General features: G+C 36.4%; 3 protein-coding genes and 1 long non-coding RNA gene across 4 annotated transcripts in view; 3 read left to right on the top strand and 1 right to left on the bottom strand.

Moving 5' to 3' along the window:
* The first annotated feature begins 868 nt into the window (after nucleotides 1-868).
* On the top strand, nucleotides 869-4,539 carry LOC144657979 (uncharacterized). Its single transcript, XM_078518311.1, has 3 exons — nucleotides 869-938; nucleotides 3,240-3,496; nucleotides 4,378-4,539. The coding sequence occupies exons 1-3, from the start codon at nucleotides 869-871 to the stop codon at nucleotides 4,537-4,539; spliced, it is 489 nt and encodes a 162-aa protein (XP_078374437.1).
* A 688-nt stretch (nucleotides 4,540-5,227) lies between these two features.
* Nucleotides 5,228-8,215, top strand: LOC144658305 (asialoglycoprotein receptor 2-like). Its single transcript, XM_078518717.1, has 3 exons — nucleotides 5,228-5,927; nucleotides 6,170-6,308; nucleotides 7,248-8,215. The coding sequence occupies exons 1-3, from the start codon at nucleotides 5,607-5,609 to the stop codon at nucleotides 7,652-7,654; spliced, it is 867 nt and encodes a 288-aa protein (XP_078374843.1). The 5' UTR covers nucleotides 5,228-5,606; the 3' UTR covers nucleotides 7,655-8,215.
* A 6,370-nt stretch (nucleotides 8,216-14,585) lies between these two features.
* Nucleotides 14,586-23,866, top strand: part of LOC144657978 (uncharacterized) — a 56,340-nt gene continuing 47,059 nt past the window's right edge. The window contains exon 1 of the mRNA XM_078518310.1: nucleotides 14,586-14,688. Coding sequence (XP_078374436.1) covers nucleotides 14,619-14,688 — 70 coding nt within the window. The 5' untranslated portion in view covers nucleotides 14,586-14,618. The remainder of the gene's footprint in view (nucleotides 14,689-23,866) is intronic.
* On the bottom strand, nucleotides 18,064-19,867 carry LOC144658404 (uncharacterized). The gene is made up of 3 exons (XR_013571695.1): nucleotides 19,722-19,867; nucleotides 19,141-19,191; nucleotides 18,064-18,227 (listed from the first exon to the last, which is right to left on the bottom strand). It is a non-coding gene; the product is annotated as an uncharacterized LOC144658404 (long non-coding RNA).

Genomic DNA, 23,866 nt, shown 5'->3' with positions numbered 1-23,866 from the left:
GTTGACTTAGTTCAGAGTCAGGTCGTTTTTTACTATGTCGAAAAATTTAAAACACCGTTTTGAAAGAAACTCCTGCTCGTTTTTAATTGGTTGCGACATTAAAAAAATAACTGCCTTTTAAAATATCAGAGAAGCTCCTGCTCTGTTTACCGAGGTTACTCACGTCTTTTTTAGTTGGTTGGGAAATTAAAATATTTGAGAAACGTCTGCTCGTTTACTCATGTCCGTGTTAACACGGAATGACGAAATTCCGACAGCGACATGCGGACCATTCTTACATGTAGTTGCGACATAACAAGCTTTGAAAATTGAGACGGGAGACAGGGCCACAATGACAAGAAAATACAAATTTATCAAGCGCAATCTTCGCGCCAACACATGTCATTTGTTTTCGTCTTGTCAGGCTCATGCCTCAAGACTTCTTAATGTGGAGCTGGTTTACTAATCATCGGGCGACACGAGATTTTTATTATAAATATAGCTGGTGTATTTTTCGGACCAAATTTAGCGCCATTAACATCTTGGAAACCTTTAGCTGCATAGCTAAATTGAAAAATATAAATTGAAAAGGCAGGTAATATTTGAAAACCTTTATTTAAATACATTTGAGCCAATTTTTAAAGAAATTATTGCCAACAAGGCCGAAAACGACATGTCACGTACGGGTGCACGCGATGCTGCAGGTGATTTTCTAGAAACAAATTTACAAAACATTTTTAATTCTTGCAACGTCAGTGTATCTGCAAAAATTAACCAATGGCGTGAAAGATGTTGAAAAATTAAAATGACAACAAAACTTAGAATCTACCTAATGAAATATTTATGAATACATAAAGAGGTGAATAACTACAAAGTCAACAGAAGAAGGATGTCTTTCGTTAACGCCTTGACTTTTTTCGTGTGGATTATATTCGGATTGGGAACGCTGATGTATGCTGGTAAGTTTAATTCTTAATTAGATAGCTTTTGTACAAGATTTGACTACAAAAACCAACAGTAAAACAATTTTCTAATGTAATGAATGCAACTTGTCATGTTCCGCTTGCCTGGCCGAAATATTAATTTCGAATGATGATATCACAATTTCTCAAAGTGTGAGTAAGGAAACGCGCATGGATTATGTTATTTGGATGAAATAGTGGCCACGCATCTGTATCTAAGTTAAGAAAGCATGCAAGACAACAGGAACTCCAAGAGAAAACGCATATTCCGACATCTTTTCTGAAAGCTTCCGCAAGTATTTTAGGTTAAACTCATTTTCCAAAGCTATGCAATCATGTAAAACGAAGAAATTTGTTTAATGAATATATTGGAAATTCATTCTTCATGCTTGTTCTAGAAAAGCTGTTTTTTTCTTCATTTCATGAATAATGTTAATTTGAAGGCACGAAGAAAGATGTGACTATTAATTAAGTTCCTGACAAAATTTCACCTCCACCCGACTAACTCCTCCTGGGTCTCCGAGGATGCCTTTCACATAACGGTTACGACATTAAAGCCAAGGGCAAAGCTAGTAGAAATATAGTGATGTATCTTTCAAAAATAACTAAATGCAAACGCAAAAGAAAACGAATTTTAGTTCGTTTGGATGATTCAACGGCTAATATTTTTTTTCTGTATATTAAAAGAATTAAAAGAATGAGAAAACTTCCGTTAACCAGTGCTTCGGCTATAAAATTGTCCGGTTGGCAAAAAAAGAAACAAAACGAATTCAGTGCAATACAAAAACCCTTAAGCTTTCGGTGGCGACTGCTTTCATATTAAGGCAGTCATAAAAGCCAGCAGGTTCAATAACTCATCAAAGACAGTGTTTGTATCAACAAACGACAGAATATATGAATTAATTATTAAATTAATGGACGACAAATTAACCCTTTTTTAATACAAAAACCCTTAAGCGCTCGGTGGCGACTGCTTTCATAATAAGGCAGTCCTAAAAGCCAGCAGGTTCAATAACTCATCAAAGACAGTGTTTGTATCAACAAACGACAGAATATACGAATTAATTATTAAATTAATGGACGACAAATAAACCCTTAAAAAAAAAAAAAGAAAAAGAAACATGGATATAAAAACTGAAAGATACAACACTTAAAGGAGAGGACCGATGTTTAGTACCAATATTTAACAATTATTCTTTGAAATCAAGGTGAATATTCTGCCGCTATTCACCGAGATTTCAAAGAATAATTGTTTTAGTATATACACACGAAGTGATCTCAACAGCAAGCGATCTCAAAGTTTTCAGAAGGAAACCATTTAAAGTCCATTTAATTGACCTCTCAATTCATGCGTGGAATACGTACATACAAGCGGCACTAACCGACATGCGCGAAACAGTTTACAGAATCTTCAAACATGGCAAATCTAGTTATCTTCGATAAAATCCTTGTCACAATCTAGCAAAATGGTCCTTTAACACCACTCAAACCTGCAATCTGAATCAAAAACCTGCTTGCAAAACATTTTGACCGTTGAATCAAAGTTCACTTGAATTGAAAATTGAAAGAGCAGTTGGCGAAGGATCCACCTGAAAGTTTGGATTACACTGAATGTGTGCAGAACTGTGGTGAAAACTGGATGTTTTCTTGCACAAAGACGTTTTCCTGAATATTCGTGGAGGATCTTGGTTGAATAACACTTGATGATGCTTCCGATAAATCTGCGGTATTCATTTCTGCTGATGCCGGGCGAATAGCGACTTGACGGTAAGCAATTGTTTTTCGTTTTAGTACTCGAGTTGTGTGGACATTGTGCTGCAAATTGCGAAATATGTAGTCTTCTCTTACTTTGAAAACCATCAGGCAAAAATTTCTTAGCCTTTTTTTGTCTTTTCTGGTTCAGCATCTTCTTGTATTCTTAGTATTTGCGATTCAGAAACGCCGGCGAAACGCGAGTTTACGCCGGCCATTTTGTTTCAGTTTGGATCAAGCATTAGTCACTCCGTAGGGAGTGAATAATGCTCATTAGCCCGAGATAGCGAACCAATCAGATTGCTCGAAACACCAAGATCACTGAGTGTGTATATACTTATTACCAATATCAAGGATCTACAGCTAAAAAAGATATGTAAATTTGAAGCTAAACAAAACCTGATCCATTTTTTTTTTCAAATGTGGTTAAAAAGTTTTTCTGGAAATTGTTTTACAGTTCTTTATTATTTTATAAAAATACCATCAAAACGCATTCATAAGACAACCTGTGACAATCGCGTGTAATAGGAACACTTATTTTCACAGTTCTCTCGGACGAGTATGACCGTGTATTAATATTCAAGGAGCCCGTGTCAAACAAAGCACTGAAGGGTCACTTGATAAGATCAGAGATAGTACCCGATGATGGGAGCTGCCGACTGAAGTGTTATTTGGAGCCAAATTGTGTGTCCGTCAATTTCGGACCTCTAGATAAGGAAAGCCACGTGTGTGAATTAAACAGTGCCACAGAGGAAAGTGCATCAATGGAAGAAAGACAAGGTTACACCTACTATAGTGTTGAGGTATAATTATGTATTTAAACTTGTATCGTCTGTAACACTGAAGTAGTCGGACAATTCTACCGAAAGGTAGAATTTTTAATCGTGACTTTTTATCTGAAATTAAAATAGAGCTGTACTGCTTGTTATTTAGTACAGTGGTATTCAGTTGCCAGTGCAAAGTATCTCCAATAACGCTTAATTGATACTAGTTTTTTTTTTAATTTCATGACTGTCATCATCATGGCGTCAACGTAAAGACTCAACTATAAACAAGTCACATGCTTTCAATGAAAGCAAAAAATTACATAGTACATGTACTTATTGGAGAAGTTAAGGGTTAAAAAGGTTTTAACAATAAAGTCATCTACACTTTTTATTTTCTGCTGTCTACGCATTACTAATGCCTCTAATTTTTAATGCGTACACTAAAAACTTAAAAAAAAAAATGATTTCGTTTGCAATTGTCTCTTATCAAGCTTATTATATTAAAAATTGAAAATTGATCTTATAATTAAATTATGGGTTAAAATGAAACTTTTAGGACTCCCGCACTGACTAACGAAAGTTACAAAGTTCTACTTATGTCAAGTTATAAACATATTCCTTTTTGAGGATGAGTTGCTCAACAATGACACGAGCATGGGACAAAGAAAAAAATCTGTGTTCCCGACGGGAATCTAACCCATAGCCAAAGTAAATGACCCAGCTCACAACGAGTCTCTCGTAGATCAGATGGTTTGAGTGCCCAACCGGTATCTGGGAGGCCATTGGTTCGATTCCCGTCGGGGACTCAGATTTTTTTTGTCCCATACTCGTGTCATTCTTGAACAATACATATTCATTATTTCTCACAGAGCTTAAATATATTGTCATCTTTATTATATGTTCCTTTTTGATTTCAGAATCCTTGCCACAGCAACCCTTGTTGTGGTGAGCATTCCGTTTGTCAAGTTGGGTTCACCGACAAGGGTTTTAGATGTGTTTGCCGCGAGGGTTGCAAAGAGAAACAATGTGGTAAGGTTTTTGATAATTCACGCAACTTTAAAGATATTACAAGAGCGTAAAAACCTTTTATTATATTGAAGAGAGTGTTTTACTGGGAACTAAGCCACTCGTAGATTTCATATGTGACTCCATCCGGGACACACGTATTTTCTGTATGTCACCCTTGCGAGTGTCGTATCATTTATGACGTCACGATTCCCGCCTTTCACCACCTTGTTGAATGAACTTGGTTTCTTGCATCGTTTGTTGTTAGCAAGCAGGTTTGTTTAATAAAGCGACGAAAAATAATGAGTTCTCCGAAAAAAAAACTTAAGAACGTGGACACGATACAGAGAACTTTATACGATTTCAAGGGAAGAGAGAATTCTTCGTAGGTATTGAATTTAAGGAATTTGAGTTATTTCTCAGAGTGCACAATTTTATAAAGAAGGAACCTTAAAAAGTTGAAATCCATCGGCTGACAAGACACTAACGAATCGGATTAAAGTCAAAAACAGTGCAGGTGTTTTCGGTACTTCAATACGCGTGTAATTTAATTGAAAAGTATTTTCTTTGATTGGATTTCTGTATTTTCTATGAAGGTCACCAGTATTTGTAAAACTGGCTCGATTATTCGGAAACACAATAAAAATAAAATAATATATAATAAAAAGAACATTACACGTTAGCTCAAATATATGAATTTTTTTTTCTCTGCGCTCACTCGAGTTTTGTTTTTGCTACTCGAACATAAAACTCAACATATTTTCGCCACCTACTATTAATCTAAATAAGGTTGGTTATGGTTTAAGGGGACTCTTTCATGAGGGTAAGTATGATGATCAGCTTCATTTTCTTGGACTAACACCATACATGGAAGAGTTGGAGTCAGTATTGTGTAATATAATCATGTTAGCTTCTTTGCCCCCTTAGTTGAAATTATACTTGAAACCAGTCCTCAATTTGAAAGTCGGTAAAAAAAAGTATAACATTTATTCGGACCTTCGAAGTACATCTTCACCCTAGTGATACCTTTTCCCAAATTTGTGGCTTGCATACCGAGTATTAACAAGTATTAACCAGGGATTAACTTTTCACTTACTTTTATTTTACAAAATCGTACTCTCAACAATTTAAAGCTTTGGGTATGGAAAGCGGTGGAATTTCTGACGCACAAATTGATGCCTCTTCAACATGGAGTGCTAATCATGCCGCGCAGCAGGGCCGACTGCACTTCCAAGCAACTGGAATAAAAGCAGGAGCCTGGTCAGCAGCTACAAACGATGCCGATCAATGGCTTCAGGTTCATATGATTGGTCCATATACTAGGGTGACAGGTGTAGCGACGCAAGGTAAAAATGCCCATCTTCCCGGCGAGTGGGTAACCAAGTATAGACTGCGGTACAGTGACGATGGGGTGAACTACCAATACTATAAGCAACTAAAGCAAGGAAAAACTGCGGACAAGGTAAGACTCGTCTGGCACGGATTCCAGAAGAGCGTTAAAAATTTAACTTCCCATACTACTATCGTTGAAGACGTCCAGTTTAGATGCAGTGATCCGTTTTAAAGTTGCTTTATAGTCATAATTTCAAGTTTGTAAGCTTGAGGTAACGCTTCTTTTGGGAAAGCAACTTGGGGGAAATTAAAACTAAGCGGACAGATTTTAAAATGACTTCTTCCAGAGAATTTACCGATTTTCTCATTTAGATTATTGATGGAAACACCGATCAGGACTCTGTTGTGTATCACGAAATAAACCCACCAATCTCAGCACGCTTAATCCGTTTTCGACCAGTTGCTTGGCACAACCACATATCAATGAGAGTAGAGCTCTATGGTTGTCGAGGTACTGTTGATTACTTGTTTTGTCAGCCCTACATAATTACAAAATGAAAGACGATTTTACATGTTCTAGGACACAAAAAATGCTAGTTCGATGTCTAGTTTCAAGTACATACACGAGCCGCAGACGTTTTGGCAGTAGACGTTTTTTTTTTTCTTTCAAAGCCCAACAAATAATTAATTATACGTACAAACATACATCACTTTTATTTACCCTCGGATTTGCAATTGAGGAGAAGCTTATATAGCTAATATTTCCTAGCATTTTAATGGTATGCACGGTACAATGGGCATAATTTCAGACCATAACACCGGAACCCCATGCCTTACTTTTATTATAAAGCGCTCTCACTGAGCTGGAAAAAAATCACTTGGAATAAGGGATCAGGGATCAGGTATTATTAAAAAACTAGCAATGGCATATTGCAATTCCTACGTTTTGATTGGTCAACAGGCAAAAGTTTATGAGCTCATATACCATTGACCACAAATTTGTTAGCCGATACGCGTCAACAAAAAATAACTGGGTAGCTCAAATATTGCAATTCTTTGGGCGTTTTTAATTAAAACAATTATTCCACTCGCGCTTGTTGGATATGAAATCGTTATAGCCAACTCGGCGTTATGCGCCTCGTTTGCTATCTACCATCTCATGTGCAACGCGCGCTCGTGGAATAATTGTTAAATTTACCACGACCGATTTGATATCCGTCGCCCGATCTTTTAGTAGAAAACAAAACAAAACAATACCAAAAGAGTGTGAACTAAGCCTTACTCCAGAGAACTCAGAAATAGTTTTCCCATTTCCGGTGTTAATAATAAAGCAAATACTACGCCAAAAATACCTTGACTAGTTTCTGTGCCAGAGTACATATAATCTTCAACGTTAAACAATATACAACAAAATAAACGAACCAACCTGTTATTTTTTTTTTTTGCGAAGTTCTGTTCCAATGTCCACCCACATGGAGCGCTTATGAAGGGTCATGCTACAAACTTTTCACAGACGAAAAAGACTGGAACAGCGCCAAAGCATTCTGCAACACTGAAGGTGCCCAGTTGGTGAAGATCGAAAACGCTAACGAAAACGATTTCATTAAGAGAGAGTTCCTAATAGGCAAGGCAGATTATTGGATTGGACTAACGGATGCTGAAACTGAGAATGACTGGGAGTGGACTGAAGGATGTAAATTGACCGGGTACACGAACTGGAGGGCTGGTCAGCCAAGTAATAAAAACGAACAAGATTGTGTTGCAATAAGAAAAGGAAACTTCAATGGTTTCAATAGTGACGGAGAATGGTACGATAATAAATGCTTAAGAGCGAAAAGGTTTATTTGCGAGAAGTAATGTAGTGACAGAAAAAAAGGAACTTTAAATATTCGCCTGTTGTTTATTAACAGTCAAGATTTAAATTCTTAATACCTGCGAGGTGTTGTATAAGAATATTGAGCAGGCAACAACATTTCTGTGAGTCAAGAAAATTTTGACCTTTTAGCCGTAATAGTTTTTACGAAACTAAACGAAATTCGTTAGCTTTAATTAACCTAAACTGCCTTCCAGAAAATAGGCAAGATCACGGCATCTAGTGCGAGTTATGTAGCACGCTAAGTAGAGGTCGGGTCCCCTAAAACTTTGTAAACGCTTAATACCGTTGACACTCTTAGTCTTAGATTCCATTTAAATTATTGTAAATTACGAAGTAACTGTATCGAAGCAGTCGCTCGCCTCTTATTGCCTTTATAAAGTTTCTTTTGCATTGAATATCTTGCACGGGTGAATGAGAATACATACAGTAAAAGTTGTTTGAAACGTGCAATTGATAATTAAGAAAAAAAAGATTACCGGCCACTCATCGCTGAATTTTTTTTTTGTAATTTTGATGCGTACACGGGCAACTCAATTTTATGCAGCGATGCTAAACTATAAGAGGATCGCAAATCTAGATACCTGTGTTCTAACAACTGCTTGATCTGCTAGCAGCTAGCCAATAGTCTGACGAGTGTTAATTTATATATATATTTTTTGCCCCTTTAAATAAACAACCAAAAAGTTGAAAGCCACTGCTAATTTATAAATATATAAACTTAAAATAGAAAAGTGAAAGCAAAACGCTTATCGTGTTTTGATTGGTTAATGCCCCTTATCTGTCAAAGTACTAAACACAGATGACGTCACTGAGTGGTGTGACTGGCGCGCGTCAGTGCTCGATGTTTATAGTCCAAGTCAGTACTAGTGTTGTGTGGAAAAAAATTAGCATAAGTACAAGTATTTTAAAACAACATTAAGCTGCGCAAAGGAAGCTTGAAATAGACAGTGACCTATTCTTAAAAGAAATTATATCGAAAGCTGTAAACGTTTGTTGAGTAGTTTGACGACGGCAAGAGGAGAAGCCATAATGGCGGTTTAACAATTAGTTAAGTAATTAAAAAGCACATCGAGTTGAACAACGTTCCGTATACAGCAAAAGCTAGTTTTTTACGTTCTGTTAATAAATCGGTTTAACAGTTCTTTTTAATTGAAGAAAATGTTGTCGGGAAATAACAGAAACCAACTTAAACTTTTCACCGGTATAAGGTTTACTTTAGAACTGAAGTCTTCTGTTTGATTTTGGTTATAACAATAAGTATTTCCCATGCATTTTGGCATTGATATATTTTGCTTTAGATCACATTAGATACAAGAGCTTTTACCAAGAGTGATCGATTTATAACTAACACTACGGAGTTACGTTTTTCTTTATAAGTTTTAGTGTTAAGTAACTAAAAAGAAATATTGATAATAAAAAAATAAAAATGCAAATGAAATGTGCTTCAGAGAAGCCAAGCGGTTCAAGTATTTTTAAACAGATCTCAAAAAAGGACAAAGAGCTTACACTTCAACCCTTGTCCTTTGCGACACAACTCGTACAACTGCAATAACAAATGATTAGATGCCTGTCTCCGCGGGAGGGCAAGATGAGGTTGTGATTGGCTGCCAGATCGAAAAAGATGGGTTTATTGATGAACAGAGAAATATTCGTTCATATCTCGAAACTATCAATCAGTTAATTCAATCACTGCATGAAATGCCCTGTATAAAAACCCTTCCTTAAGTCGTCCACAGTCAGTATATCTATTCGTATCATCAGACAAATATATAGATGTGGCAGGATGTATAATGTTCCATAATAATCAGTATATTTCAGAGTTAGCCAACAAAAATATCAGGATCTTATACACTTGCGCAGGATTCCGTATATGTCAGTATACACGTCAGTATATATAACGTATAATGTCTAAAACAGGAGATATACTGCAGTTAGGTATACGGATTATTAGAGCCGTGGCAGGTTTCCTGCTATGTCAGTTCATATATTATATTTTTACTATACAGTTTGTATACTGGGTGAAACATGGGGTATACTGAAAGGCGGGTGGAAGGAAAATATACTGATTTGTATTATTTCATGGATTATGACCTCTGGTTTTTATGCTACAATTATATTTGTTTTTCTGTTAAGGTTTGTGGGTGTCTCAGATTTGAAAAGGTTTCAAGCAAAATTTAATGTTCATTTCCAAATATTGCCTTTAAACAAGTGAACACATTGAATTCTAATTCAATTTTCCTTTTATTATAAACTCTTAGCTACTAGCTATAGCCAAGAAACTCGCGCCATACTTTTAATCACCCAGTCATGAAATTTCCCCTGTGGCAAATCATGATCAGCTTCAACTGTCTCTGTTTGTTTCAATGTCATCGGCAGTCTGAAGGCGAGAGGAAAATTGTATACAGAATCATTTTGTCTTTACAACACAACGAGATCCCGTGGTAAACATGCGTTTTAAGGTTTCTCAATAGGGACCTTAAGATACCAGGACTGGACGAGCTAGGACGGCTACCGGAAGTAAGTTTAGACAACCAGGCATGCGCACGAGAACTCTCGACTCATCTCCCAGCCGTCCTCGCCTCGTCGAGGACAGCATTTGACCCGATTTGCCGTCGTATCGAGAACGTGAGTATTTTACGCTTGTTTTGGCTTGGCAAATGTTCTAATCGACGTTATTTTCGGCTATACTGACGAGAATGTTTATTTAGTTTGCATTTTTCGAGATTGTGGCGTAGAAATACGTTGAAATTCGACAAAATATGAGAATATTTTTGGTCTGATCATTTGAGTTTCAGTCGCTATCACGCAGTATATCACGAGTGTTCAAGAGGAAAAGGAAACATGCAAAAGGCATAAATCAGTGTAAGTACAGTGGAGATAATTATGTACGAACGAGTGCACTGAAAGCATTTATCGAGCAAATTAATACGATAAATATACATAAATAAATCGATCTTTTGTTGTGTTATTCAGTGTTAGTACAATACTCGGCCAAAACTTGATGTGATGTGTGTTTACTACAAATTCTTGTTAAATGCAATTGCAGATAGAAATTGAACATTTGCATGAAGTCAGGATTCTCGACAGGATTCTTGGAAAAAAAGCAAGGCCACTGCTTAAGTTGAGAATGGGATTGTACCCTTTTTTCCAGGTCACTAATCTGAACCAGGTCAGATCGTTTCGTAACATTCTTCATTCAACCATTTATGTCAAGAGGCGTCAGGGAAACAAAGTTGAATAATAATTAATGTTTGTAGCTATTTGTTTGCTGTTTGCAAAAATCCCCAAAAGGCTCGACAGATGTTAAACCGTGGATTTTACGAAACCCGTGGAACGATTTAAAAATTACTTACAGCTGAAAGAATTGAATGACTGCGGGTAAAAATATAAGATGCATGTCTTCAACATCTTATCTCTTCTCATGTGCATTTTATATGGCTTGGGTGTACTGGTGTATGCCGGTAGGTTGTGTTTCTTAATTGATATTACTATTGAAAAACCTGTCATAACTAATGCTCAAGTCTTAGTAAAGAAATTTAAAGAAGTATATTCGTGACATTAATTTAAAAGCGTTTTAAAGTTATTCCAGATTAAAAACTGCCAAAGTTTACAATTTAAGGGAACATGGGAAGAGCTCAAGAAGACTCAAGACAAACTGGATCATTGCAAGCTTTCTAAGCTTGATCTTCGATATTTTAACTATGCTTTCAAAACAAAGATAAGAAAGAAAAAGGAGAACGCAATGTAAGTCGTTTTTTTTACAGTATTTCCGAATAGACTAAAAACATGAGAATTCGACCTTAACTAAAAGCTATAAATTCCTTTGCCAATGCAACTGTCATATTTTATAGTATTTGCCCTAACCACCTCTGCCATCATTTATTTCTAGTAATTCGCAGTAACAAAGACGTATGTGTGAAAATATTCCCTTATTTTTCCCTGTCTTTTTCGTTTTTTATAAACAATGTATTCAAGAAGAAAAGTGAAAAATTTCATCGACTTAGGCTTTATATTAGTAAGGTTAAAACTAGACACAGTGATGATCAGTTAAGCAACAAAAGAATATTTGTATTAACGTATGCCAGAATGCGTGAATTAACATAAGAATTGTGATGAAGAAAATCATTAGTAAGAAGAAATTAAAAATCGAAAACTGAACGACTACTGACGTTGAGCAGGGAAAGAACTATGTTTTTTTTTTTTAATTTAGTTTGCTCTGCTTTCGAGTGGATAAGGGTTGACAGATAGTAGTGCTTGTTTGAAAATTATGATCATGTTGATGAGCTTGTTTATGTAAAATGTTTTAACTTAAATATATGGCACCAGCAGCTCTGTCTGAAGTCGATCAATAAGCAACTTATCATACGTTTAATGACCATTACTGTATAAAATATGAATAAAAACGTTGTCGATTATTTTTATTTCAGCCATAGAAAACAACACATGAACTCGTATCAGAAGCGATAAGCTTCTGCTCGTATACAATGAAGAAAGGTATAAACTGTATTTGGAAATAAATATAAAACAAATATATAATTATATGTTATTTGCCGAGCTAGGCCGGTAAATAACGTTTTTATTTTTTTCCTACTTAAATTTGTTTGGATTTAAGAAACCGTGAGAAAATCTGTCATAAAATCTTTGTTTGTATACGCGCGGATTTGATTTCAATGTCGAGTCCGACTTGATCTACAAGCAAGAGTCAAGCATTAAGCAAGACAAACATTATCCCGAATAAAATAGCTTCGCTTAAAAATGAACCGTACTCAAGAAATGTTCAGCTTAATTTACACTGCAGAAACTCAAGAAAAGTAAATGAAGTCATACTAAAATATAGCACAAATATGCCACAAAACGTAACACTTTTTAATAGATTTTGGCTTCTCGAACAATTCCCTATAAGCTTAAATGTTTTGAAAAGTCTTGATAAAAGCTTTGCAACTTTTCTTAGCCTATTTTTCTGATTCAAAAATACGCTTTGACCGAAAAGCAGTTTAACAAGCTATTAATACACTTGTATTAAACAAATCGATAATCTCTGCGTTGATTCTTATTCGTATTTGTCTTAGTGTTATTTTTGTTATGATTATTTCTTAGGTAACTTAAACACGACCACATCAGCTATGCTGTAAATTTATCGTGTCTAAATAAAAGATATTATTATTATTATTATTATTATTATTGTTATTATTATTATTATTATTATTATTATTATTATTATTATTATTATTATTATTATTATTATTATTATTATTATTATAAACAGTGCCAAACTGAATGAAATGCGTAGCGTTTACGTACGGCACAATATCGTGGTAATTAATTTGTCCGTTTTTAATCAAAGAATCTCATTTCCTTGAATTATAGTAAATAGTGTTCTGTTTAAGTAAAAAGTGACATATAAACAATGCAGTTTAGCACATAGATATAGTCTAAAAAACCGAATGAATTTGAAAATCATTGCGAGATGAACAAACAACGGCAAACTGCGAACGGTAAACCACAACTCGATTTTGTTGAGAAATAAATGATTACCTCGCCTTTTGAAGAACTTTAAGGCCTTTAATTTCACTGCTTTTTTGTCGTTTAGCATTAACAATGGATGGTAAGGCTATTTTTCTCTTTGGAGAGCAAAACTTTCATGTGTTTGTTAGACTCAAAGGTGCACAATGATTTCGCGCCGTGAGCGGTCCGTATGCGGGGTCCGGATGAGAAAAACCGGACCACTGGAGCGCGCGCAATTAGCCAATCAGATTAAAGGATTCAGGATTCCGGACCGCTGAGATGCTTGAGAAAAAAAATAAAAAGTATAATGTCACCATTAATTAACAGTTTGTAGTCCAATATATTTAAATATGAGAAACCTTTTTACAAGAAAACAAATAAAGAAAGCCATCGTAAACCAGCGTCAGTGTTTTAGCTATAAAATATGTGGAGAAATGTTAAACGTATTTATTTAGACCTCAGAAACCATCTGTTGAGTAAGATCGTGTACAAACTTGAAGATACATTTTTAGGAAAAAAGAAAGGAAACTGAAGCATTCCATGCACTCTACGTTCAAATTAAAATGGCGAACGAATTTCATTGACATAGCTGCCAAGATAAACGATGGGAAAACAAGAGACAATTGCAAATTCAATGCAATACAAAAGTGTTAACTTTTCTGGTGAATAAAAAGTCAGCCTTAGGCACATTGACAATTTATAGGCGAAGTTCTGTAACAACAAACGGCGCAATACATAAATTAACAGTGAATTTATTGTTAATATAAATAAAGAAAGGGAAACTTAGCAACACTTAACATAAAAAAGAACAAGTTGTTTTTAGCAAAGCTTCAACTCACGCAAAAAACGCGCGCAAGCGTAGTCTCTCATAGGTAATAGGAATCGGCAACCTCTCAAGCCGAGAACATTTAATTTTGGTTGTTACAGCTGGTCGACATGTCCATCCGACTGTACCCCCGGAATAGGCCTAGGGACGAGTTTGACACAGCCGTAAGGCAGAGAACTCCTTAGACGAGTGATGGTTTGCTGTCTGGTCCATTCCGAAATTCACTTGTTGTTGTGTAAATGCACTCTCTTCTAAGAAAGACACCTCTTTAAATAGAACAGCTTGAGTGGATCCCGAGGGTGTATGTATTAGAGAGAGTTGAGTGTATACCTAACGAGCCTGAAAACGATACGGACAGGTGTGCGCGATGTGGGTCATGTCGGGATAGCTTTAGGTAACGGTTATATGTCATGTATATTGATTTTCAGCCATTTATGTCATAAAATGTCAGGGAAACCAAGCTGAATATCTATAATGCATTTTTTTCACCTAAAATCACCTGACAATGCCCGACAGATGTTAATTCGTGTTTTGTCCTGAACTTATAAAACGATTTAACAACACTTACAACTGAAAAAAACCGAATAACAGCTACTGGAAGTTGCAACAGAAGTATGGATGTTTTCAGATTCTTAACAGTTCTCGTGTGGATTTTATATGGACTGGGTATACTGGTGTATGCTGGTAAGTTTAATGAAGAAACTAAAACAGTTGTTTATATACTTTGGCTGATAGAGCTGCTAATGCAAATGGGAATAAATTTTTGAGAGTTCTCGGCATTAAGCGGCGCTGACTTCAAATGCAACATTCGAACACGCATGCATATGAATCTTCACTCATTTGCTTTCTTGACATCTTAGTGTGTAAATCAATTTTTACGAGTCTTGCAGTATTTTATACTAATCAAGAGTAGGTCTAGCGGTACTTCAAACTAAAATGTATAATATGATGTCAAATTATAATTTTTTCCTCGGAGTCCCGCTGACTTGCCACCGTTCTTGAACTTACGAGATGTCAGGAGGTACATGCAATGGGACTACACGGGATCTGTTAAACCGGTCGTGTAGAGGAGTTTAAATATCATGAGTTAATTGTACTCCACTGCAGCGGAGGTGGGTAATAAGATGCACTTAGAACATTAGAAGAGTTTCATCTGTATTTAGGCTATAAATTCGCAGAGAAATAGATGCCAGACTTTATATTTTGACCTCCGACTGGCCATATATCTGTCATATACAAGACATAGGACCATGTGTAGGAGTTATAAAACACATAAAGTCCCATAAAGAGCGCTCAAAGGACAAAAGGATCATATTGTTCTTCAGCTAGTGGCTCGATTGCGGCAGTAACTCAGTCCTAAAATCGGCACAATTCAATGACAGAATGACAGAATGCTTGTGTTAGCAAATTAGCCTTGATGCTGGCATCCAAGACATTGGATTTCGTGACTTTATTCTTTCGAGTAAATTAATTATTTCTGAGGAAAGGAAATTTCTGTCGTCAGACACAAATATTTCAATCTACGAGCGCCACTTTTTTTTTTTTAAATTAGGCCAGGGAACAGTTTCAACGATGGAATAATTTTTTTCCCGTGAATGTCTATCGAATTCACCCAAACCAGAAACTTCAGAATCTAAAAATCTCTTTGCAATTTGTCAGGCGACGATGTGTTTTAAAGATATGCGTACATGGCGTAATTTATCAACCACATTTGGCACTGAAATCGTGACACTTCTGCATAGCTAAGCGAACGTACAGTATATAAATAAATAAAGACATCTACAAACATTAAAACAATGAAATAAACCACATTTTAAAATACATGCGAGCATATATTTTTTTTAAAAAAATTCCAGTTTTAAAACGCGATAAAAGCATTCCTGTCGGCTAAAAAATGCAAAAAGGCCGAAAAGACACGACGAGGTTTTATACAGTTACCAAAGCGGCTATGTGGGCATAACTCTCCACAAAGAGAAAGGGTATTAAAGTTAGAATTAAGTACTGGAGAGGCGTGTAACTGCTAAACCGAATGGAAAGATTTAATTCAGTATCACGGAGCAAAATGTCTACCCACATATTTGATTACTTCAGCAAAAAAAAGGTTTCTGTCAACAAACGCCACAATGTTTGAACAGTCGGATTTTCCAAAACAAGACAAAGATGTACAGCAAAGAAAACTGAAAGGCAAGAAACATTAAGCAGGCAAGGATTACTTAAAATCCGTTTGTTTTCGTGTTGATTTCCTATCGATTAGTGCTAACAGCAGGTATTTGCTTGTGTTAAGTGAAATAATGTTCTTAATGGCCGGGATAGTTTTAAAAATTTGAATATAAATATGGCACCAGCTGCTAGCTCACTCAGGGCCGTGCCTAGGATATTTTGTCTGTGGCGGCAAACTCCGCTAAACTCCGCTGCGGTGGCAAACTCCAATATAGCTACAAGAAATAGCCCAGCAAATTAGAAATTTAGTTCTCCTGGCGGGGGCAACTGCCCCCCTCTGCACCCTCGCCCCCCGCTAGGTACCGCCCTGTCAGGTTGATAAGGACAAAAAAATATATTGACAAAAAAATATAATATATAGATTTAGGCAAGCCTAAAAGCGGAGCTCCCCAGTTATTTCCCCTTAATAATTTTTTAGACTGTTTGTTATTCATGTTATTTTCTTTATATATGATACCACCATGAACAACAGCACCAAATAAGAGTTAAAAAATCGATCAATCCAAAAATATCATTAGTAGTCTATGCATAACCTTGGTTCTAAAGATACACCCGCAACTCTCAAAGTTAAACAAGAACAAAGAAAGGGTTGCTCTAGAACATATCCATACCCCCATTATAACTGGTATGTTACAGCTATACATAACATACAACTGGAAAGTTTTGCATGCAGCTTCCCCCCTCCCCCAAATGGGGGTCCTATACGATGGAATGGTGACAATGACAGTCTTATTATTGCCTAAGGGACCGGTCATTATTTATGTAGAGGGGGGGGGGGGGGGGGGGGGAGGGAAAAATATGTTGGAAAGATCAAAATTTCTGTAAGGCCCCCCCTCCAGGCCATGTAAGTAGGTTGTTCCATATTTACGTGATGACCCCCCTCCCCCCCCCCCCTCACCTGATATCTCCCTTTATATTATTTAATTATTAAATGCACGTTACATACAATCTTAATTGCACACTTGTTCTGATGCATAAAGGCTGGATCAACACTTAGTCAGCCAAGGCTTCTTTGCTATGGATACTCTTCCAGCAATAGGGCAAATTTTGGATGAGTTATGTGTATAGTAAACATAGCAAACATACCTCAATTATTAACTCCTTAACTTGGGAAAAGTGATAGTTTTTACAAATTATGCTGTCATGGTGAACACAAATGTAATAACCATGCAAAATATAATTCTTTTTCAATGATTTTCCTAAAGTGTAAAAGAACTACTTTCTTGTTGTTAAACAAAAGAAAACAATATAAATTATATCATAAAATTGTACAATTTAGCGTCACTGTTTTACTTATAGTGTTTGCACTCTTCTATTTAACTGTTTTACCCACCTCAAACTGCTGATCCCCCCTAAACTTTTCTTCTTAGTCCCCCCTCTTGACACTCTGAAATAGCCTTGACCCCCCCTTCTTTTTTCCTCCCCCCCCCTCTACATAAATAATGACCGGTCCCTAACACCAAAAATAACAGCTTCCTGCTAGCAAACTGGAGTAAAATGTAGTGGCAAGCAAAATAGCGTGACATTCTGTCATTCTGCCAAATAGGGTCCCCAAAACGATAACACCTTTTTCCTTTATGAGTCCCTTTCCCTTTGCTTAATTACATGTAAACTTAGCAAAAATTCTGGAGAGGCATAAATACTGTTTGTTAGTTCTAAACTCAGGTATAGATTGCTTGGCAAAAATTTTACCATGCCATTTTATCATGCATTAAGAGATTGATGAAATGTGTATCTCATTATCATAATTATTGTCTTTTGCAGTGCGGGCACTGGGAATTAAATGTTTAGATAGCAGGATGGTTTTTTTTTTATGTACATGATTGTACCTTATCTGGCTTTATTTCATTAACTTTAAAATTACACTTGTCCTTATAAATAAATTGTATTCTACACACGGTACATTTGTACATGCAATGAAGAATAAAATATAATAATCTAATTGTTCATTTATCTCTTTCTGTGTCTGCAACTCTGTGGAAATTCTGCTACTCGTGTTAACCCTGAAAAAGGCAAAAAAGACATAAGATTTGTTGATGATCATTGGCACCAAATGAATGTTTATAATTTTAAATTAGCTTAAATTGTTCAGAACACTCTGCAGATGCATGAAAAAGAGATATATTTTTCCAATTGTTGCCTGGGCCAGGGACTGTGTTGGGGGATATATTCAGAACCAAAAAAATCCTTTGACCTAGTGAAGGAAAATGAGGTGTCTTAAGACTCTTATATTGCTCTCTGACAGGTGCTGTTGAAAGCACTGTGATTAATTCCACGAAAGCTTACATATTCTCCCCTTTCTTAGCGATGTAGCTAAGAAAACACTACGCTGGCTCATCAACAAGCCCAACTGGCTTTTCTGGCCTTAGCAGCTCTAAAAGTTTATCAACTTTTTGTTTTCATGTGAAATGTCAACTGAGTTAAAATTCTATTTCTTTATTCGCCTAGTACCACAACAAGACAATTTATGTTAGGTTAGGGCTTAAGCTTACATGAAGATATTAAGGTTAGCCGTTAACAAGCGGAATTTGAACAGGTCAATTTGCACTTCTCCCACAAAATAATTACAAGTATTCCAGTAATTTGGTGGGTCAGGTAGCAGATCTTGTTGGGTTTTTTGCCCTCCTACCACTCCCCCATCCCCTCTTTTTTTAAAAAATGAAAACATTACATTTTGTATGTCTATTTACATGTGCTGTTACATGTAAATTGTTTATATTAAATTCCTCAATAGGAACCATGATTTTAAGGAAACATAAACTTACCAAGCAGTTAAAACACTTATCATTTTTCAAACCCCAAAATTTTACACTTAAAAAACAAGTTTTATGCACTATAGAGATTCACATAAACTAAACTCTGTCACAGAGCATTTAGAGAAATAAAGATATAAACTGACACTAATGTAATGCTTACCTTCATCATCACAGACATTAACTGCACCCCTTGAATTCCTGTTTTCCCTCACTAAAAATAAAATGTACACATATCAAAAACCCATAAAAGGTATGGAAATCCTAATATAGCAAGTTTTAGAAATGCAACAGATTTGATTATATGAAATTAATGATAAACTGCCTCTTACAACCTCCATAAATACCGGTCACTCAATTAACCTCGTAAACCTTGATGTACATTTGAATGTACATGTATTTTAAATTTGCTTTAAATGACATTTTCCTCATTGCAGACAGGCACATTTTAAGCTTCTTTTTATATCAGGATCGAAAACTAACCTGCTACTCTTGTAGAAAAAAATAATTCAGGTAAAAATATCTGACTAGTCACTGCTTTAGGCTGGAAAACTTTAAAAGGATTAAAAAATTGTACCAGTCACAACCGTCAAGATAGCAATGCTAATAGCCACAATTCCCCTCTGGTTGTCCGGGGCAAGTCGATTTTCCTGTCAAGCAATTAATTTTTCATGCCTGCTTGAATTGTGGGTAAAGGCCCAGGCATGTCATGATCATCTGACTACAAGTTAATTATACAGTAACAAGTTTGCTAATACACAGTGTCACATGCACTGTCCTAGGCCAGCAAAATTTGAGAGCTGCTTGTTGACCACAGGGCAAACTGGAATTTTTTTCCAAGTCCTTATCCTATATTATAACTGATCGATTTGGTTGTTATAACGTAAAAAAAGTTCACGATCTTACACATAACAAATTAGAATCTGTGCTTTTTTCTTTATTGTAATTTACAAGAATCCAGGCGTAGTCAATCAATAGAAATCGATATCTCAAATCTGTCGATACAATCGATATCTATTGATATTAATCACAAATTGATAATCGGTAATCGATAACAATAGAACTCACAGAAAAAAATATTATCGATTGTTATCGATTTAGAAAATCTATAAAAATCGATACTACCGAAACAGGTAGAGCACGAATTCAAAAACATGCGTAACGGTTGTTTTCGGCGCCAAACGGCAACGATCTGCATCACGTGTCTTTGCTTGTCAAATGAAAAAGGTAAACGCACGTGGTTACATTCCTTTGTGTTCTGACTTCGTGGTTCGTGCCAAAAACAACCGTTACGAATGTTTTGGAATTCGTGCTATACCTGTTTCGGTATTATGTGGTCCTCAGGCCGCCATCAGCAATAATCGTGTCAATTATACTGCCTCTTAGGTTGTCATCGATTGGTTTTCCTGATATAAATGTCCTGCCTTTGCTGTTTACAGACAACGCCATCATCGAAAGCTTCATCAAATATTGAATGAAACGTTCAGGAATGTGACTGTGTACGTTCACCTTTTTCATTTGACAAGCACAGCCACGTGACGCAGATCGTTGCCGTTTGGGGCCAAAAACAACCGTTACAAATGTTTTTGAATTCGCGCTCTACCTGTTTCGGTAGTAGCAATCGACAGTAATCAATAACAATCACTAATCCCAAGGAGACCCTGGAGGTGTAAATGCATATTCGTTTTAATAATAATTTAATGTTTAATGGAAACTAATTGCAGAATAACTGAAATACAGAGTAAAATACAAGGTATAAATATAAATGATTCCCTAGTATTGCATTGCGCATCCTTACTGCGCAGAATTTTACGTGTAATTAGCACGCGCATATAAACGAAATGGCGGCTTTTTTCTATGCGGCTTGGCTCGCGAGAGAGAGAAATCATCATTTTCTCGCAAACGAGTTCGGTGACCTACCATTTTTTCTCTTAGTTCGAATTCGAAAGTAGCGATCAAATTCTTTCTATAATTCTTTCTATAAAATGAATACAAAAGGTGCACTTTCAGCAGTACTCGCAAAGGAAATATAAGGAATTATATGGTAAATACAAGGTCTTCCTGTTCCTTTTACTTCAAAATTTAACTTCCCTTAAGGTAAACAAACAACTGTCAAAGTTTAGTTGGAAATCTATGAGCAGTTCTATTTCTAGGAAATTACCTAAATATATTAGATGGCGTTAGTATTAAGTAAAACAATACGAAGATTGATATCGATTGCTATGGATTGTTATCGATTATCGGTTTATCGATTGTCTACGCCTGGAAAAATGTGAATAAAATTATCAATTTATTCCCAGAACGGCTGTTATCAGATTATAAATACAAAACTTTCACAAAACATTTTTACTCACTAAAATAAGGAAAACTAAGCAAAGTTCTGAGTAAAAAATGGTATAGGTCATTGAGAAAACTATATTTCAATAAGGCTGTCAGCAAACAATGTCCCCTATTGTGTCTGAGTTAAACTATCGCAGTAGAAGCTGTCTGCTTTGAATAGAACTCGTGTTTAAGACAAAACGAATTTCAATAAAGTTGTATGCCCTTGTTCTGACATACCGTTTACACGAACGGGTGCTATTAGATGGAATGCTTGTTAATCTAAATAACAGAAACGAGTTTTCTAATCTGTTAAAAAAGGAACATCAATAATAAGCTTAGCTTACCTTGTTTTCGTAACGGGATTTTGTCTTTGATCGTCTTTGCTTTAAACTCAACAAGTAGCTTGGAAGATTTACGTCCATTTCGATCGGTCACAATCCGTTTTTCTTTAACTGCTATCCCGATATAAACGAGGAATACATCGAGAAATAATTTATCTGTAATAAACTGTCGTGTGCTTTTTAATCGCGGAGTCCTCTCGCTTGGTAAATCGGCATGTTGTGAGTTTGTTTCCTGACTTTTAACTCTGAACCATATTCAAAATTCTGCTGTTAACCATGCCGTTTCACGAAAGTTTAGGTATAAACCAGAATGGCCATAAGCCGTTCAAAATAAGCTTATAAATTTTATTTAGCCGAGCCGACAGCAACCAGTGGACCTCCCCAATTTCACTTCCCGCCTCATGTAATTCCACACAGAAAAGTACTTGCGCCCGCGATTCAATGGTGAAATGTCACTTGATCAGCGGTCAACTTTAAAAAAACATTCAACCTCGATGTGTTCTACATCTGAGCCCGCGATATGGTCATGTGATACCGGTCAGCGGAAACCTTGTTTTGACAGCTGTCAATCGGCCATAACAAAGACGTCCAATCATGTCTATTAGTAATGATTTTTCCCGCCAAAAGACGCGGGTTGCCACCGGAGCCTATCTCGTTCCCAGGCCTAATCCGTGCGTACGTACGGACGTACCCGACAACCAAAATTTCTCGGTTCGATAGGATACCATTTGCCCTGTCTGTTCCCTTGTACCCGCATGTTACCTATGGAGCTACGCTACGCGCCTTCGGCGCGTGGGAGCTCCGCTATTAGTGTTGCCAAGAGTATTCTAACCCTGCAGCTGGCATAGCAATGAGTACAACTTGAAATTAGAAATATGCTTAATCCCAGATAAGCAAATGCTTCTCGTTTTACAAAACAAGTTTTACGATCATTATTAGATTTCCTTGTAATTTGAAGAAAGCTTTTTTCCCTAAGCAGGCTCGAAAACAAGCTCGTTTTTAATTTTTTTCGTTCCGTCGTTTTCGTTTGTTTCGGTTCTGTGATTGGGGACATCGGCTTGTATTTGCGTTTATTGAATTTCCTCACTTTAAAAGTGTGAATGTAAAGATGGCACCAATAGCTCACTGAAGGGTAGATAAACGAGCGAAATTGTGAGAATTCTATACTTATTTCCAAATCATCTAGATGTTTTTCAATCATTACAGCACAACATAGACAAAAAGAAAATTCCTATCGGCAGTAGAAAACAAACAAACTAACAAACATATGAACGTAACAATTACATTCAAACAGAAATACTTCATGTGGATAAACAAAGTTGCAAACTGCATTTGAACATTTCTTAATAAATAGTGTCACCAGTAACTGACAGTTCATTATTAGTTGCGTTGCAAATTAATATATTGAAATTCAAAAATCGGGGTGAAAGCTGTGAGAATTCCCAGAAGCATTTCAAACCAGCTAGCACATCCAGAGCCACGCTATTTGTAGCGGAGCTCCTTAGCGGCCCGTAAGGGCCGCAGAGCGGAGCACCATACCCATAAAAAAAAACACATGAAAAAAAAAAACAAAAAAAAAAACACATGAAATAAAATAGGAAACCTTGCATCCGAGTTTTCATGGTCATCATGGCTAGCGGCATGCCTCGCGGGCGCGTACGGTGGCGTACGTACGGTGTTGCGCACATCCGGGATCTTGAAAGGTCTTGACAACTCGCGCAGTACTGGCGCGAAATAATTTTGCAGTGTGAGGTCTCTTGGCAAAGAAATTTTCAAAATTACTACGTATTTTTAAATCCTATTCAGCTAGTCTGAAAGTTAGAACTTGAGACAAACATATTTATTTTGGCTCCTTGTTATGCCGATGACTACAAACGAGAGCAGGGTAAACTTAACTTCGAGGAAACAGGGTTTAAGCGATTTGCGACGGGAAAGAGATCGCGAGAGATCCAGAAAACCCGGACAGAAAGCAGGCGAAAAAGTATAGCAAAGCGCCTGTCGAACCTGGTAGCAAAGTAGCGAAGAAAAGCGACTAAAATAGCAAGAGAGGTGCCGAGAAAACAGGCAAAGAAATAGCGGAGAACAAGGGATCGGAGATAAAACGAGCAGACGAGTGTACCTACTGCGGCCAACTGGTGAAGGTGAGTACAAAACTGCAGTGTTTCCGTCATTTAATATCTCTACGTTTTGTCTTAAGCTTACTTTATACGCAAAGTAAGCTTATAT

The sequence above is a fragment of the Oculina patagonica genome, chromosome 6, assembly GCF_052425735.1.
Source record: "Oculina patagonica isolate OP01 chromosome 6, crgOcupat, whole genome shotgun sequence".
In the NCBI taxonomy this organism is placed as follows: Eukaryota; Metazoa; Cnidaria; class Anthozoa; order Scleractinia; family Oculinidae; genus Oculina; species Oculina patagonica.
Note: the sequence above shows the minus strand (reverse complement) of the source record. Positions and strands in the feature narration are given on the sequence as shown.

Bases quoted from the DNA above. Each gene is read 5' to 3' on its own strand.
- LOC144657979 (XM_078518311.1), top strand. From the start codon at position 869: ATGTCTTTCGTTAACGCCTTGACTTTTTTCGTGTGGATTATATTCGGA. The intron at 939-3,239 runs GTAAGTTTAATT...TTATTTTCACAG, and splicing joins GGGAACGCTGATGTATGCTG to TTCTCTCGGACGAGTATGAC. The intron at 3,497-4,377 runs GTATAATTATGT...TTTTGATTTCAG, and splicing joins ACACCTACTATAGTGTTGAG to AATCCTTGCCACAGCAACCC.
- LOC144658305 (XM_078518717.1), top strand. From the start codon at position 5,607: ATGGAAAGCGGTGGAATTTCTGACGCACAAATTGATGCCTCTTCAACA. The intron at 5,928-6,169 runs GTAAGACTCGTC...TTTCTCATTTAG, and splicing joins AAGGAAAAACTGCGGACAAG to ATTATTGATGGAAACACCGA. The intron at 6,309-7,247 runs GTACTGTTGATT...TTTTTTGCGAAG, and splicing joins AGAGCTCTATGGTTGTCGAG to TTCTGTTCCAATGTCCACCC.